This window comes from Dermacentor variabilis, chromosome 7 (genome assembly GCF_050947875.1).
Source record: "Dermacentor variabilis isolate Ectoservices chromosome 7, ASM5094787v1, whole genome shotgun sequence".
NCBI classification, from domain to species: Eukaryota; Metazoa; Arthropoda; class Arachnida; order Ixodida; family Ixodidae; genus Dermacentor; species Dermacentor variabilis.
This window is the reverse complement of record NC_134574.1, coordinates 175,477,419-175,492,036: the sequence shown is the minus strand read 5'-3', so window position 1 is coordinate 175,492,036 and position 14,618 is coordinate 175,477,419. Positions and strand designations below refer to the sequence as shown.

General features: G+C 46.7%; 1 protein-coding gene across 6 annotated transcripts in view; it reads right to left on the bottom strand.

Annotated features, from left to right (window-relative positions):
• The window catches only part of LOC142588526 (protein phosphatase 1 regulatory subunit 21-like), a 260,138-nt gene that overhangs the window by 208,598 nt on the left and 36,922 nt on the right, over window positions 1–14,618 (bottom strand). For all 6 annotated transcript variants that reach the window (XM_075700363.1, XM_075700361.1, XM_075700359.1 and 3 more), the window contains one exon: window positions 752–916. In XM_075700363.1, the coding sequence (XP_075556478.1) occupies window positions 752–916 (165 nt within the window). The remainder of the gene's footprint in view (window positions 1–751; window positions 917–14,618) is intronic.

Below are 14,618 nucleotides of genomic sequence, written 5' to 3'. Positions count from 1 at the left end.
AAGTGAAGTAGCCTTCTGAAATGTTTCTGCTGGACACATGATGTCAGGCTGTTTCTCGCGTCCTGTAACTGTTTAGCAGCCCACCATGTTGTGACAACTGGCTCGAGCCAGCTCATTATTAAATTTAAATGGTTAAATTTAAGCATAAGCACTTTTGCGCATTTGTGTGATGGCAAAGTGCGCAAGAGCAATGCATGTTGACTGTGCAAAAGAGAAGACGCTGCAGAGTGGTGGTGTGTAAATGAAAAGCCACTGCAGATAAAGATACTGCATGGCTGCAGTATGTGGCTGCAAAGAAAAAGTGCTCCGCCAGTCAGCCAGTGCCACAGAAGAAGGGTTCTGGAAAGAAGCACCAGGGCAGGATGGCGTCCAGCATCAGCCACTCGAGCTCCAAGCCTGTGGTCACAGCAGGCTAGCACCTCATCAAGCTCCTTCCTGAACACTGTGATTGGCGAATCCCATGGGCGTCCAACCTGGGCCATGCCTCAGCAAACTTCGACAGGGTGTCTGCCAGCTCTGACACTGCGCTGCCCTCAATGCAGGGACACACTCACATTCATGCACTCATATCCCTGGCTCAACATCATGGTCCACTGAACGATCCCCCTGTGAACTCTTGTATGAACACCTGCTCCATTTGCTGTCCATGTGCACTATGCAACACCACAGCCACTCAACTGACATCACCACCAAGCGTCCAGTGGACAATAACAAAAACAGAGTGACATCAACCACAGGCAATTGAGCTCACCTCAAGCTTTGCTCGCTCCTGAGTGAGCCTGCTGATCTGCTCCTCCCGTTTGCCGACAGCATCACTGAGTTGGTCCTTGTGTGAGGCAAGCACCTGCCGTACCTCTTCCAACTCTGTTTCCAGATTCTGAACTGTCTGCTTGTGCTCAAGCTCTGCGGCTGACACCTGGACATTTTGCCAGAGGAAATGCACAAATTTGTTAACAGTGATACTGACATGTGTACTTGTTTATCGAATGACCACTTTTCATCGCCTAACAAATGTTATCGCTCAGCGCAGGACACGCCTGCGTACATATGACATACATATGACAATACTAAAGGCCAAATGCATCGAAATTTTGGACCAAGCAAAAAACCTCGTTTTCGATAGCGTAGATATAAAGAATACTGTATTTGCACTATTCCAATGTACGGGAGTATGGGAGTACGGGAGAAGTATGGGAGAGGCCTTTGCCCTGCAGTGGGCGTAACCACGCTGATGATGATGATGATGAATGTACAGCTTTTTTCAATAAAAGGTCCATTCAAAGTTGCACGCACAATACAATCGTAACTAACTCTACACAAAATCAAAAATGAAACTGATTCTTACTACAAAAGAAAATCTCAATGCAAGGTAGCTAGCCACACTGCCATCGAATGGGTCGTGTTAAGAAAGCAACGCTCAGAGACACCACAAGATGGGTGCATGGTGTGTAGAATGCCCTCCCGCAGACAGTGGTTGCACAAGCCTTCAAGTCGAATGCAATAACTGGAACTGAAGATGACTTTCTGTGGTCAGTAGACAGCAAAAAGGAGGTGTCGTCAGACTACAATAGCAACTAGCCACTAACATTCAGCTGTGTGCATGTCTGTGTGCCTTTGTGTGCTCCATGATATTAAAATGATAGTGGCAAGTAACGCTCTGTGGTGTGTGTTTCTCTTCTGTGTATCTCCTCAAAATGATGCGCAATCCAACCTCTAATATGCTATACCAACACGCCCAGTCTTCAACCTTCGCACCAAGCACAGTAAAGAGCACAGGGGTCTTTATTTGTAAGTCCCTTCACTTGGACTACTCCATCGTTTTTTAACTCCTCTTTCTCATTTCTTAAGCAGTACCTCACTACAGTCGAACCCGACTATATCGAACCCGTTTACATCGAATTATTCCATATATCGAACAATTTCTGGACACGGTATAGTTACAATGAGTATATATAGCAAAAATTACGCATACATCGAACAAAACTAGTAGCGACTCCCGATATATCGAACGTCAAGCGGCGGAAAGTGCCCCCGGAAGTTTGCTTTCCCTCGCGGTGACGGGAAAACGCGGCGGCGCGGCTCCATCCAACCGCTCTCCCTACGTGACCGCGCTACCTCGGAGCCGCCGACACCCCCCTACAAAAAATGATCCTGGCCCGCCCGCCCGCAGCGCTTGCTCAGACAGCCAATCAGAAGCTCTTGTGCCCTCGTCGTGCAAGATGGCGAAAGTGCGAGTTGTCTCGCTGCTTATCTGATGCATTGTGTGCGCCTTCTCCCGCAGTGTTGCCGTGATGAAGCGGCAGAATTCGCCTTTCGTCGTGAAGCTCGAAATCATAAACCGGGTCGAACGCGGTGACAAGTCGGATGTCCCCGCAACGTACAAGATTCCGAGGTGCACTCTCGGCACGATCTTGAAGGGGGAAATTAGGGCTAAAGCGGCCTAACTCGCGACCCGGTGCCCGTAGTGCCCGACGCGTACGCACGGCCGTGTACGAGTGGTTCATCCAAAATAGCTTCAGCCGTACCGACTTTCGCGTGCTCGGTGATGACTGTAAATTCTGATTAATGCGACGAAGCCGTTGTCGTTGCCGAAGTTTGGAGCGAGCTGTCAGAATTTCCGGAAGCTGTTGACGAATCAACGGTGGACGAGTTTGTCAGCGCAAATGATGGTGTCGCGACCACGGGAGAGCCCGGAAACGAAGACTACATTGCCGACATCGTGCCGAGCACAAGTGAAAATGGGCACTACGAGGAAAGCAACGACCGTCTTTGGCCCACATCCTCCGAAGTGATTGGTGCGCTAGCACTAGTCCGGTGCTTCAGCGCGAATGCGGAATGTTGCGGCCTCAGCTGCTCCGACTCCTTAGACAACGTGGGGAAGTGCGTCCCTCGCACGCAGCGAAATTGCCGAAGCAGAAGAAAATGCAGGACTATTTCGTGCGAAACTAAGCTAGTTTCATCAATAAAGTGATTTTATAAATGGTATGTGCTTTTATGACATCCAATTATTTAGCAGGCTTATATCGAATTATGCTCTATATCGAACTGATAGGCGTTTTTTTGCGAGTTCGATATAGCCGGGTTCGACTGTACTCGCTCATGTTTGCAACAGATGGGCCTCCCCTACAGACAAGTGGCCATGGTCTTGAAGAGGTGGTCAGACAAAGGTCTTGATAATGGGAGCCGGTTTTATCTTTGCCATAGCAACTGTGTTTCGCGACGATTGTGCAGGATTGTGAATTGGTGTTCAGAAAGTTTAATGATGGGGAAAGAACCGTTGTAGCAGGGCTGAAGAGAACGACGAGATGTGTGAACACGGACAAAAAGGTGTGAGGATGCTTGCAGGTTTGAGGGTAGGAAACTGTAGTGCTTATTCATGTAAGCAGACGTTGGCGATGGACGCAAGTTGTGCATGAAAATCTGCAGACGCTGGACGAAAGAAGATGGATCGGAAACATTCGGTGTAGATACAAGGTTGATGAGGTCACCGGGCAAACTGAGGGTGCAGCCATGAACCATCTCAGCTACAGAGCAGGCGAGTTCTGGTAGGAGTGTTGAACGAAGGCCGAGAAGCACAATATTAAGGTGCGATACCCAATCCTCCGCATGAGGCTGAGTGGCTACTGCAGCTTTCAAGTGTCGATATAGCCTCTCGACGATGCCGTTGGATGCAGGATGGTAAGCAGTTGCGCGAATGCGTACAAACCTAGAAGGGATGTTACAGATGTGGAAAGTACAGACTCAAACTGTCTGTCTCGATCAGTGCTCACCGTTGATGGCACACTAAAATGGCTAATAGAGGTAGACAGAAAAGTATGAGCAACTGTCTCCACCGTTATGTCAGGCATCGAAGCTGCTTCAGGCCACTGTGTGTACCTATCAAAACACTCAAGCAAATACGTATAACCACGTCTAAACACCAAGGGCCAGTGAAGTCCAAATGAATGGTGTCAAAACATGCATCAGGGAGAGGGAATTTGCCCAATGGAGGCGTGGTGTGTCATTGCACCTTGATCATTGACACGCTGAACAAGTACGGACCCAGTCGCGTATATTGGCGCGTATGTGCGGCCCAACGTAACATTTGGTGATTATTTATTTATTTATTTATTTATTTATTCAAATAACTCACAGGCTCCTTTACGTAGGAGTATTGTGGGAGTGGGACAATATACATGGAAATCACAAAACCGTAAGAGCAAATACAACTATTGAAGAAAACGTTATACAATCTGCCTCTTTCATTTTCCTGTGCTGCCATCTGCCGCACGCCGCTGAAAACGTTTTGGAAGGGTCCCGGGGCTTTCGCCGGTTGATTTGTGTACCTGCGCCCACGTTGAGTGCGCGTCGGTTGTGCGCTTCGTGGATCGCGAATCATTATTAATGGCTTCTTCGGGACAGCATGTCGTTCCTGAAGCCATGTAGCAATCAATGACTACTGGGTGAGCAGGCCTGAGTACACTGTTGTGCAAACAGTGCGGCCGATAAAGGCACGCTGAGTTCCGTTTGGCGGCACGGCTGCCTTGGGATTTGTCACTGATTTCTGCACTTGGACATCACTTTTTGTATTCTTTTTATACATTACTTAGATGTTTCGCATACTCAAAAAGTCTTTGAGGGCAGCCTTCTGCGTTCGATTTATTAAAGCGGTGCACTTGTTTACACCGACATCTACAGCCGCAGGTCGTTAACTGTCATCGTCAAATATTGTGGAAAAGGTTTATCGCTGATATGAAATAGTGTCAAAATGTAGCAAAATATACATTTTGCGCAAATGTGACATTTTGTTACACCTTGAGACGAGTCAATATGAGCGGCCAAACCACTTAAACAACGGCAACGGTGATCCAGATACACATATAACGAGCTGTTAACTCATTCTCGCTTTTCTTTAACTCCATCATACTTATAGTTTTAGCATGCCATAGAGCATTATTAGAGAAAACTGTGCTCGCATATGTGCTCATTTGTAGGCCATGTTGTTCACGAAAACGCGCGGATGCCATCGCTCAAACGGCGTTGGTATAATAAACGAGCGAGGCGGTTGTTTATGCTGCTGTATACCGAATCCACCGTCTCTTGTTTGCCGCTTGAAGCAGAGGCAAACAGCGCATCTCTGAAATTGAGAAATGTGTCGGCAAAGTAACACTTACAGGCCCACCCATATACGTAGCGAATGCGGCGACAGCCTACAGGTACGGTGACGTACAGATGTTGGCACAGCGCTGTGTCGCCGCTTATTGTGTACGCGCCGTGCGAAGTGAAGTACAGCTGATTTCAAATCGCTAAGGCCAGAATTGAACTATAAAAGCAGTTTCGTTCGACCTAACTGCTTACATTTCAGTTCAGGTCCGCCGGTAGCGAGTGCACGAACTCGACAGCGCCAGGTTAACCTTCTCTGAACAGCTCGGATTGACATTGGCTCAACCTTCGTGCGCACGGCTTGAGAGGGTTAAAGCTTGTCCATTTCAATTTGGTAGGCATGCTTGACTCCCATTTTGAGCACAATTAATTATATATACAGGTGAAGACACTGTCGCTGTTGTGTTGTCGGTTCGACGACTGATCGCGCGGGGTTCGGTGGAACGATGGTGGGCAAGCTGATTTTGCCGGTGCCTTCGACAAGAAAGCCTGTCGCAGTACAACTCGCGCTCGTCGGTTGCGTCGTTGTCGACCTGGTATGATAAAAAGGTTTCAGTGATGCACAATAGTCGGTCAGTCATTGGAGTGAGCGTCTTGTTGGTCTCGTATCGACCCAGTGTTGCCGGGCATTACGAGTACGTGCAGTATGGAACGCTCTGCCACCACCAGCGAGTACCGATGCTGCAAAAAGACTTCGTCAGCAATGTGATGTACTTAAGTGTCGCCCAAGTGTAACGCACGGTTTTTTCGTTAAATTAGCGAGCCATTCATGAAAGGCGGCAACTACCTGGCTCACGGTGCAGTCCGGACAACTCGGACGATGCCTTGGCCACTTTCTGTTTTAAAGTGCAGTTGCGGTCTTAGGTCACGCACGTTTTCGGCACTGCACCGACGTCGAGCTACCAGTAGAGTTTCAATGCGGTACGCGGCACGAGTGTTTGCAGCAACGCGCGACCGAGCATTTTTTTTTTTTTTTTTTCGGGGGACTTCCCGGCGCGCGGCCACGCACATGACCCTTCCAAAATGTTTTGCGACTAATCCGCTAGCGCAGGGCGCATGCGCCGTCGCGCCATGAAAGAGGCGGATTGTTAGCGACAAACACCAGACATTATACTCTTAAAATTGAGGAAATCAGTTATACAAATTTTAGGTTTTAGAACGTGGTTATATAAAAACGGAACAGAACTTGGCTCAGAATTGAAAAAAAGCACAGTTTCACACACGTAATACAACATTAGAAAACATTTTGTTTTGGTAACAGCACATAAAAACAAAGATATTAGGTAAGTATGGTGGTTATGCTGTCTCTAAATGCATTAGTATCTTTGGTGTTTGTGAGGTCATCAGGTAGGCCATTCCAATGGCTTATGGCAAGCAGGACAGCAGACATGTTAAATGCTTTAGTATGACCAAAAATGGGCGGAAAGCCACTGCGATTACAAAGACAATGTGATATACGGCTTGGCTGAGACAAGAGCAGCATATTTCTATGAGGACTGAACACCATTTTATGAAATAAACAAAGCAGTGCAATCGTTTGACGTGATTCTAAAGATGGAAGTGATAGCATCATCTTGATGTTAGTCACGCTGGAATGTTGGCTATAATCATGAGCATTGAAGCACGTAGCACAGTTTTTAACGGATTCAAGGGAGTATGTTAAGTATGCTTGGTCAGATGACCAGATAAGCAATGCAAGTTCAAGTTGTGGGCGAACAAATATTAAGTAAGCTAGTTTTCAGGTTTTCATGAAGATTACATTTTAGATATCCGAATACGTGAAGCCCTATCTACGATTTTATTTATGTGTGTCGTCCAGGAAAGATTAGGAGTAAAGTGGATACAGAGGTATTTATATTGTAGAAACAGAAGGCCCATAAAGAATTGCCATTTATTAAACAGATGACTGTGTTGATGTCACGGCTACCATCCTCGAGCCTATATGCCTGATGGCGCTAGTCCAGTCTCTTGTACCACAGGGCTCTACAAGTGCTGTCCACTACACGCCTCATCCAATAGCGATGATGCACTGCCATTGAGCAACTTAAGTTATGGAGGTGGCACTGCCAGAGTCTAGATGAGCTGGCTTCAAGCGGTCAATGAAAATCGTCTCTTCGCATCCGCTGACAAGAAGTGTGAAAAACTTGGTGTCATGCTTGACGACTTTGAAGGGACCATCGTAAGGAGCTTGTAAAGGAGTGCGAGTAGCATCACGATGGATAAATATGTGACTGCTATGAAGTAAAGATGGACTCATGTAAACATTTCTGCAGTCATTGCGACGTGGCGGTAATATGACAGTGGCCATTGCAATGCGAAGGCGATCGGTGTAAGACTGTAGGTCAGCAGATGACGGTTCCAAGGCGAAGAACTCACCAGCTACGCGAAGTGATGTGCCGAAAACGAGCGCTGCTGAGGAACACTGTGCATCCGCTTTCAGAGCTGTGCGAATACCTAGTAGAACCAAAGGCAGGTGCTCTGTTCATGGAATTATGGAGTCAGAGGCACAAAGTGCTGCTTTTAGTGGGCGATGGAAGCGTTCTACCATGCCATTGGAACTTGGGTGACAAGCTGTCGTCCGTATGTGCATTACACCCAGAAGATGAGAGAGAGCTTGAAAGAGGGACGAGTCAAATTGTCTTCCTCTGTCTGTCATTATGGTGTGTAGTATGCCGTAACGAGAAATCCAGGTATTTAAGATGGCCTGGGCTACGGACTCTGCAGTAATGTGTGAGATAAGCATTGCTTCAGGCCAGCGTGTGAAGTGGTCGATACAAGTGAGTATGTATCATTGGTTCAAAGACGGTGGTATTGGCCCAACAATATTGATGTGAATGTTGCCGAAATGAACGCCTGTTGGTGGAAAATGACCAGGCACGCGCACAGTGTGTCGAATGACCTTGGCAAGCTGGCACTGTATGTATGCCCGATTCCAGCAATGGACGTCAACTGTTCATACGCAGCCACAGATAGCAGGAAGTGACCAGACGTTGTGTGCCACATACTCCAGGGTGCGATAAAGAGCATAGTACATCAAAACCTTGCTACCGAAATTGTTGTGAAACATACGGTTGAGGATGACCCATAGACATGTCGCATATCACTGTGACATTGCAGCCAGGCAGTAAGGTATCTTCGAAGCGCAGAAAATCATTGGCAGTCCGGAATGTTTGAAGTTCACGGACTGTGTGTTGAGCGGTACCGAGGTGGGCGAAGTCAATGCTGGAACAGTTTACTTGGCTTGCATTCATATGAATTCGTGACAGAGCGTCAGCGACAGGATTATCGGCACCACTGATATGCCGAATATCAGTAGTGAATTCGGAGATATATGCAAGCTGGCAAATTTCGCGGGGAGTGTGCAAGGAACTGTTGGAGCTAATAGCGTAAATGAGTAGTTTGTGGTGAGTGAGAATAAAGAACTGATGCCCTTCGGGATGCTGAAAGAAGTGGCGGACTGCGAGGTAGAGTCCTAGCAATATGCGAACGAAAGTGCTGTAGCAGGTTTATTGCAGTGTCAGTTTCCTTGAAAAGAAAGCTATAGGCTGCCGTGTCTTGCCAACCAGCTGTTGAAACACGGCGCCAACAGCTAAGTCGGAGGCATCTACCATAACGGACATTGGAGCGTCTGGCTGTGGGCGTGCCAGTAGAGCAGTGGTAGCAAGGGCACTCTTGGCAGCGATAAAAGCAGATTCAGCAGCATTAGTCCATAATATAGGCATGCTAGCTCGTTGTGTGCCAGAGAGTAGAATGTGCAGAGGCTGCGAAATTGAAGCACAACAAGGAATGAAACGGCAGTAGTAATTGATGAGGCCCAGAAATGCCCATAATTGCTTGGTAGAAGACGGGCGTGGGAAATCTTTAATGGCTTGGACACGGGATGGGACGGGTTGGATGCCATGCTCGTCTACTTGATGGCCCACAAAATCTAGAGAAGCAATGCCAAACTCACTCTTCGAGATGTTTACAACCAGGCCATATCGACGGAGGCGTTCAAACACCTTACGTAGGTGAGATTCGTGTTCCACAGCGGAGCGACTGAATAAAAGAATGTAGTCTAAATAGACGAAGCAACAAGTCAGGCCATGGAGTACTTGATCGACGCACCGCTGAAATGGTTGAGCGGCATTATAGAGGCCGAATGGCATGCGCACATGTTCAAACATGAAAGAAAGGGGGTAATTATTGCAGTTTTAGGATTGTCAAAGGCTCGACAGGAATCTGATGGTAGGCTTTTACTAGATCCACCTTGCTAAATATGCAGCACCAATGAAGCAATGCGGTGAAACCGTGGATGTGAGGTACAGGGTACCTATCGGGAATCATCACTTTGTTTAAGGCACACTAATCGCCACACGATCGCCAATCACCAGTCTTCTTGGGCACCATGTGTAAAGTAGATGACCAAGGGCAGGGGAAGGACGAACGAAGCCCAACTCGAGCATGTGTTCAAATTCTTGCTTTAAATTTTCAGACAGTCTGGCGCTAAGCGGCGAGGTTGAGCGTATGCTGGTGGTCTTTTGGTCACAATGTGGTGCGTGAAGTTGTGCATTATTGGACGCTCTGGTGAGCGCGGTTCGAACAACTATGAAAATTCCAGCAGGATAGTGTACCACACTCTCGGTACCTGGGTGTGTGCTTGTACAAGACGCAAAGGTGCTCCAGACGTGGCGACACCTTGTACGGATAAGTTTGTTGGGGAGTCAAGGCGGAAGTTGCGAAAGTCGACGAGAAGGTTAAACTCCCACAGAAAATCTGCGCCGGTGATTGACCCGCAGATGTCAGCGACGGAGAATAGCCATTGAAAAGGGCGTCGCAGACCAAGGTCAAGAGTGACAGATTTCTGGTCATACGTTTTAATGTTGGAACCATTGATGGCAGCGAGAAAAGAAATTTCATGGTCATGTCTTCTGCGGTCTTGAAAAGTAGGGGTAATGACACAAATTTTCGCACTAGTGTCAACAAGATAGCGAACTTTCGTGACACAGTCGGTGACTTACAAGAGACGGCTTGATGTAGAGCCAGTAGCAGTAGCCATCATCAGTGACTGGCCCGACCGTTTCCCGGAAAGTTGCCAGGCGGACGGCACTGCCGTGCGCAAGTGCCATATCTGACGTGGTACCAACAAATAAAGGGAGACGGAGGGCGTGACACATTTTGGTCATGCGAGTGATGGTGCTGCTGATGGTTATTTGCCCAAAAGCGTAAGGCAGCCAACTGGTTAGTTAGCTCCTATACTTGCACAGCAAGATGCGTGCTTGAACTGTCGGGTTCGTCAAAGTGCTGCTGTAACTGGGGTTGTGTCGCAATGGGTGCATTACAACGGTCAACATTGGATATCACAGGATGGAAAGAATCCATAATCTGGTCTGCCATTGTCACCAAGGCCTTGACAGACATTGTAGTCAGTGAGGCACATAAAACCATGCATACCTGGTTGGGTAGACGCTGCAAGAAGAGCTTCCAATGGATTTTCAAGTCTGCTGATGATGGACTGGTTCCCAGGAGTTGTGTGATTCCGTCACCAAGTTCCTCCGATGAGAGGAGCTGTTGAATGCGTCACGACTCAGAGTCGGTGGTGCGCCATAGTAACTCCCGCTTAAGGGTATCGTACTGATCATCGGGCGGAGCAGCTAGCAAAATGTCGCGGACCAAAGCTGCAGTGGTCGGGTTAAGTGCACTCAAGACCTTGTCGTACTTGGCCGCCTGAGATGCGACTCAGTGACGGCGAAACTGCGCCTCGATGTGGACGAACCAGAGTTCACAGTTCGAGGGCCAGAAATCTGGAAGTGTGAGTGTGGTGACGGAAAACATTACATTTTCTTAGAAACGTCGTTGTTCGTCAGTCGGTCACATGGCATCGAGAAGAAACTTGGTAGACGGATACAGTTGTGATGTGGTATCACGTCTGGGTCACCAACTTGTAGGAAAAGAAGGCCCACAAAGAAATGCCATTTATTAAACATATGACTGTGTTGATGTTGCAGCTACCATCGTCGAGCCCTATACGCCTGATGGCACTAGTCCAGTCTCTTCTTCCACTACAGGGCTCTACAAGTACTGTCCACTATAGTATGAAGATGCCGCTGAGACTGGGTGATTGTTAAGCGAGTAAGAGAACGTGCAGTTTAATAGTTTTTGGCTGAAAGTTACTAATCTACATTTGTAAGTGTCTACTGCCATTAGCCATATAGCGCACCATTTTGTTACACAGTCTAGATCCTTCTGTAGCGGAAGATGATCAGTTGGATTAGAAATTTTACGGTAAATAACATAATCATCATCAAACAAATGAATGGTAGAGGTAATACCTGTAGCTAGGTCATTAATATATATTAGAAATAGTAATGGGCCCGCACAGAACACTGCCCTGGGGAACAACAGACTATACCTAAAAGAGGGATGATGAGCAATTATTTATGCAAGTGAATTGTTTACGAAATGACAAAAACGTTCTAACCCATGATAGTGTTAAAGAATCTATGTTTAATGCAGAGTTTGGAAATTGAACGACAATGTGGTACGTGATCAAATGCCTTTGAGAAGTCAATGAAAACAATCCGTCTGATGGTTATCGTTCATATTAGACAAAGCTTCATGAATAAATTCCAAGAGCTGCATATCGCATGACAGCCCTTTTCTAAAACCATGCCGATGAGGGTAAAAAAAACTGTTTTCTTCAAGATACTATGCAATGCTTGATGCAATGATATGTTCTAGTAGCTTACATGAAATACTCGTTAAAGATATGGGCCGGTAGTTACTGATATTATTTTTGTCACCAGATTTCAACACTGGGATGACTTTGCCAATTTTCCAATCAAACAGAAGTTCATCTGTCGACAGAGACTGCTGAAAAATGTGATAGAGGATTAAGTTACTTGAGGTTATTGCGAGTTTAAGAATTTTGGTGTTAATTCCGTCAGCACCAGGACTAGTGGACATTTTAATGTTATTGATTAAAGACGTGATACCTTCAATGGTTAGTTCAACTGGGGTCATATATCTAGCCAATTTCGGCGGTGGAAAGAATACTAGAATGACCTTCGTCGCTGAACACTGAAGTGAAATAATTATTAAACATGGTAGCACTTTTTTCATCAGAAATTGAATTTCCTCCTTCATCCTGTAGAGCTATACGGACCTGTGGGTTATGTGGGGAGATTGTGTGCCAGAATTTTTTCGAGTTCTTATGTATAAGAGACTGAAGGTCACAAGATAAAAACTGATGCTTCACTTTACAAACAGCACAGCAGTATTGTTTTTCGCAGCATTTTTGGTTCAATTTCAACGAGGGGGAGCTCAATTCTTGTGCTGCTTTGAACAAGCGTTTCTTTTTATTCTTTAGTGAGCGCTATGACCTATGGTACCAAGTCTTGGATATGTTCACCCGGAATGAAATTAGAGGTATGTGATCATTTATTAGTTCCAGCCGCTTTTCTTTAAACAAGGTCCAGTTTCCTTTTACCATTCGGGACAAGAAAGTAGGAATGAAGAGGAAAATTCTTGAAGATTAATTATTATTAAATTATGGGGTTTTACGTGCCAGAACCACTTTCTGATTATGAGGCGCGCTGTAGTGGAGGACTCTGGAAATTTCGACCACCTGGGGTTTTTTAACATGGACCTAAATCTAAGTACACGGGTGTTTTCACATTTCGCCCCATCGAAATGCGGCCGCCGTGGCCGGGATTTGATGCCCCAACTTCGTGTTTAGCATTCGCGTTTAGCATGTTAATGGCACTCCAATCAGCTTTTTTGTAGTTTAACATAAGCTCAGATGCAAGGTGCCGTGTATGTGATGGGATCTTGACTGTAAAATTGAAGAGCTGATGGTCACTGAATGCCTCGCTACTAGTAGAAATGGTGCTTAGATCTCAGGGCTTGATGTCAAAATATGGTCAAGAATATTTGTTCCACAGGTTGGTTGGTTTACCAACTACGCGAGTGAGAAATCCAAAGTTAGGTCGATGAATTCTTTGGAGCAGCGAGAGCTAGATGTGAGGTTCAACCAGTCAATATCCGGATAGTTGAAGTTGCCCATCAAAAATATATTAGCTTTTGGAAATTCGGCCCTAATGGCACTGAGGTTATCACGCAAATGAGAGATGAAGTGTGATAACTACGACGAGCAACAATGAAGGTCCAGCAGAAAAGAAGCTGTTTATTTCAGAGAGCATTGTGTTCTTAAGCCCACTACTAGCGTGCCGTGCACAGCTTATCAGGAGCGCGGAATGACTATCACAACAGTGGCTCGCTAGGCACTCATGCTATCACATCTCGTCCACCTTTAAACAACATTATACAGTCATTTCTTGAAGATTGATGGTCTGAACCAATCGATGGCCGACACGTATGCTGGCTACAGCGTCGTCGTTGGCTGGCACTGAAGACTGTCGCGAATCTTCTGAAGCATCGGGTGGCAGAGTCGAATCGGTTGTCGAAGGAGGAGGGAAACCGGTTCCATCTGTGCTGGCAGAAACCAGTTTTTTGGCATACGGTCTCCATTGCTGGCCCTGCCGATGTCTCTCGAGACTGCTCACTCGACGGAGATGCATGCTGCGAAAGCAAGGCTGGTCGTGCAAAAGAGGGGCAGAGGTGATCGCCGTGCACAAATCGAACTTGACCCGACACGCACAGGAGATAGGTCGCTGGGGCTCACAACTTGCATCCCTATGTCATCATCCCAAGCGGTGCCCTCACCACGCACGTACTTCACAAACACTCTTTCACCTACGACGAATGCACGTTCACAGCCCTTGTCCTTGTCTCTTTGCTGCTTAATGCACCATTATTTATCACACGTCTTGCACAAAACTCGGTTTGACAAATGAAAACTTAACTCGCGGCGGTCGCCTCAAAAACAGCTCGGCTGGGGTCTTCCCAGTCACAGAATGAGGGGTATTCCTGTAAGACATCAAAAAACTGTCTCATCCTTCCTGCAAGGGTTGTTGTGTTCCATGTTCAGCAAGAGAAAACACTTGTTTTAAAAGAGCCTTCTTTTTTGTCTGAACTAGACGCTCGGCTGCTCCGTTGGAGATTGCATGATACTGTGAAATCTTAGTATGTTTGATACAGTTATGAGACAAGAATGTTGCAAACTCCTGCAACACAAACTGTGGGCAGTTATCACTTACAATCTCTTCAGGAAACCCGTACACTGCGAAAAGGCGCCGAAGCTTACCAACAGTCTGAGAGGTGGTAGTTGACGGCATATGCCACACTTCAACCCATTTGGAGTATGCAGCCACTAAGACAAGAAAGTTGGGACTACCCTTTTGCGAATAGTCAACATGCACTCTTTGCCAACACCTTGATGGGCCACAGGTGGAGAAGCTGAGCTGCCGGTTGTACAAGTTGGCAGACTCGGCACTTCCTTATATATTCCTCAATAGCTTTGTCCATACTGTGCCACCACACAAAACCTCTTGCCAACATTTTCATTCGGCTAGAGCCAGCGCGCTCCTTGTGAAGAA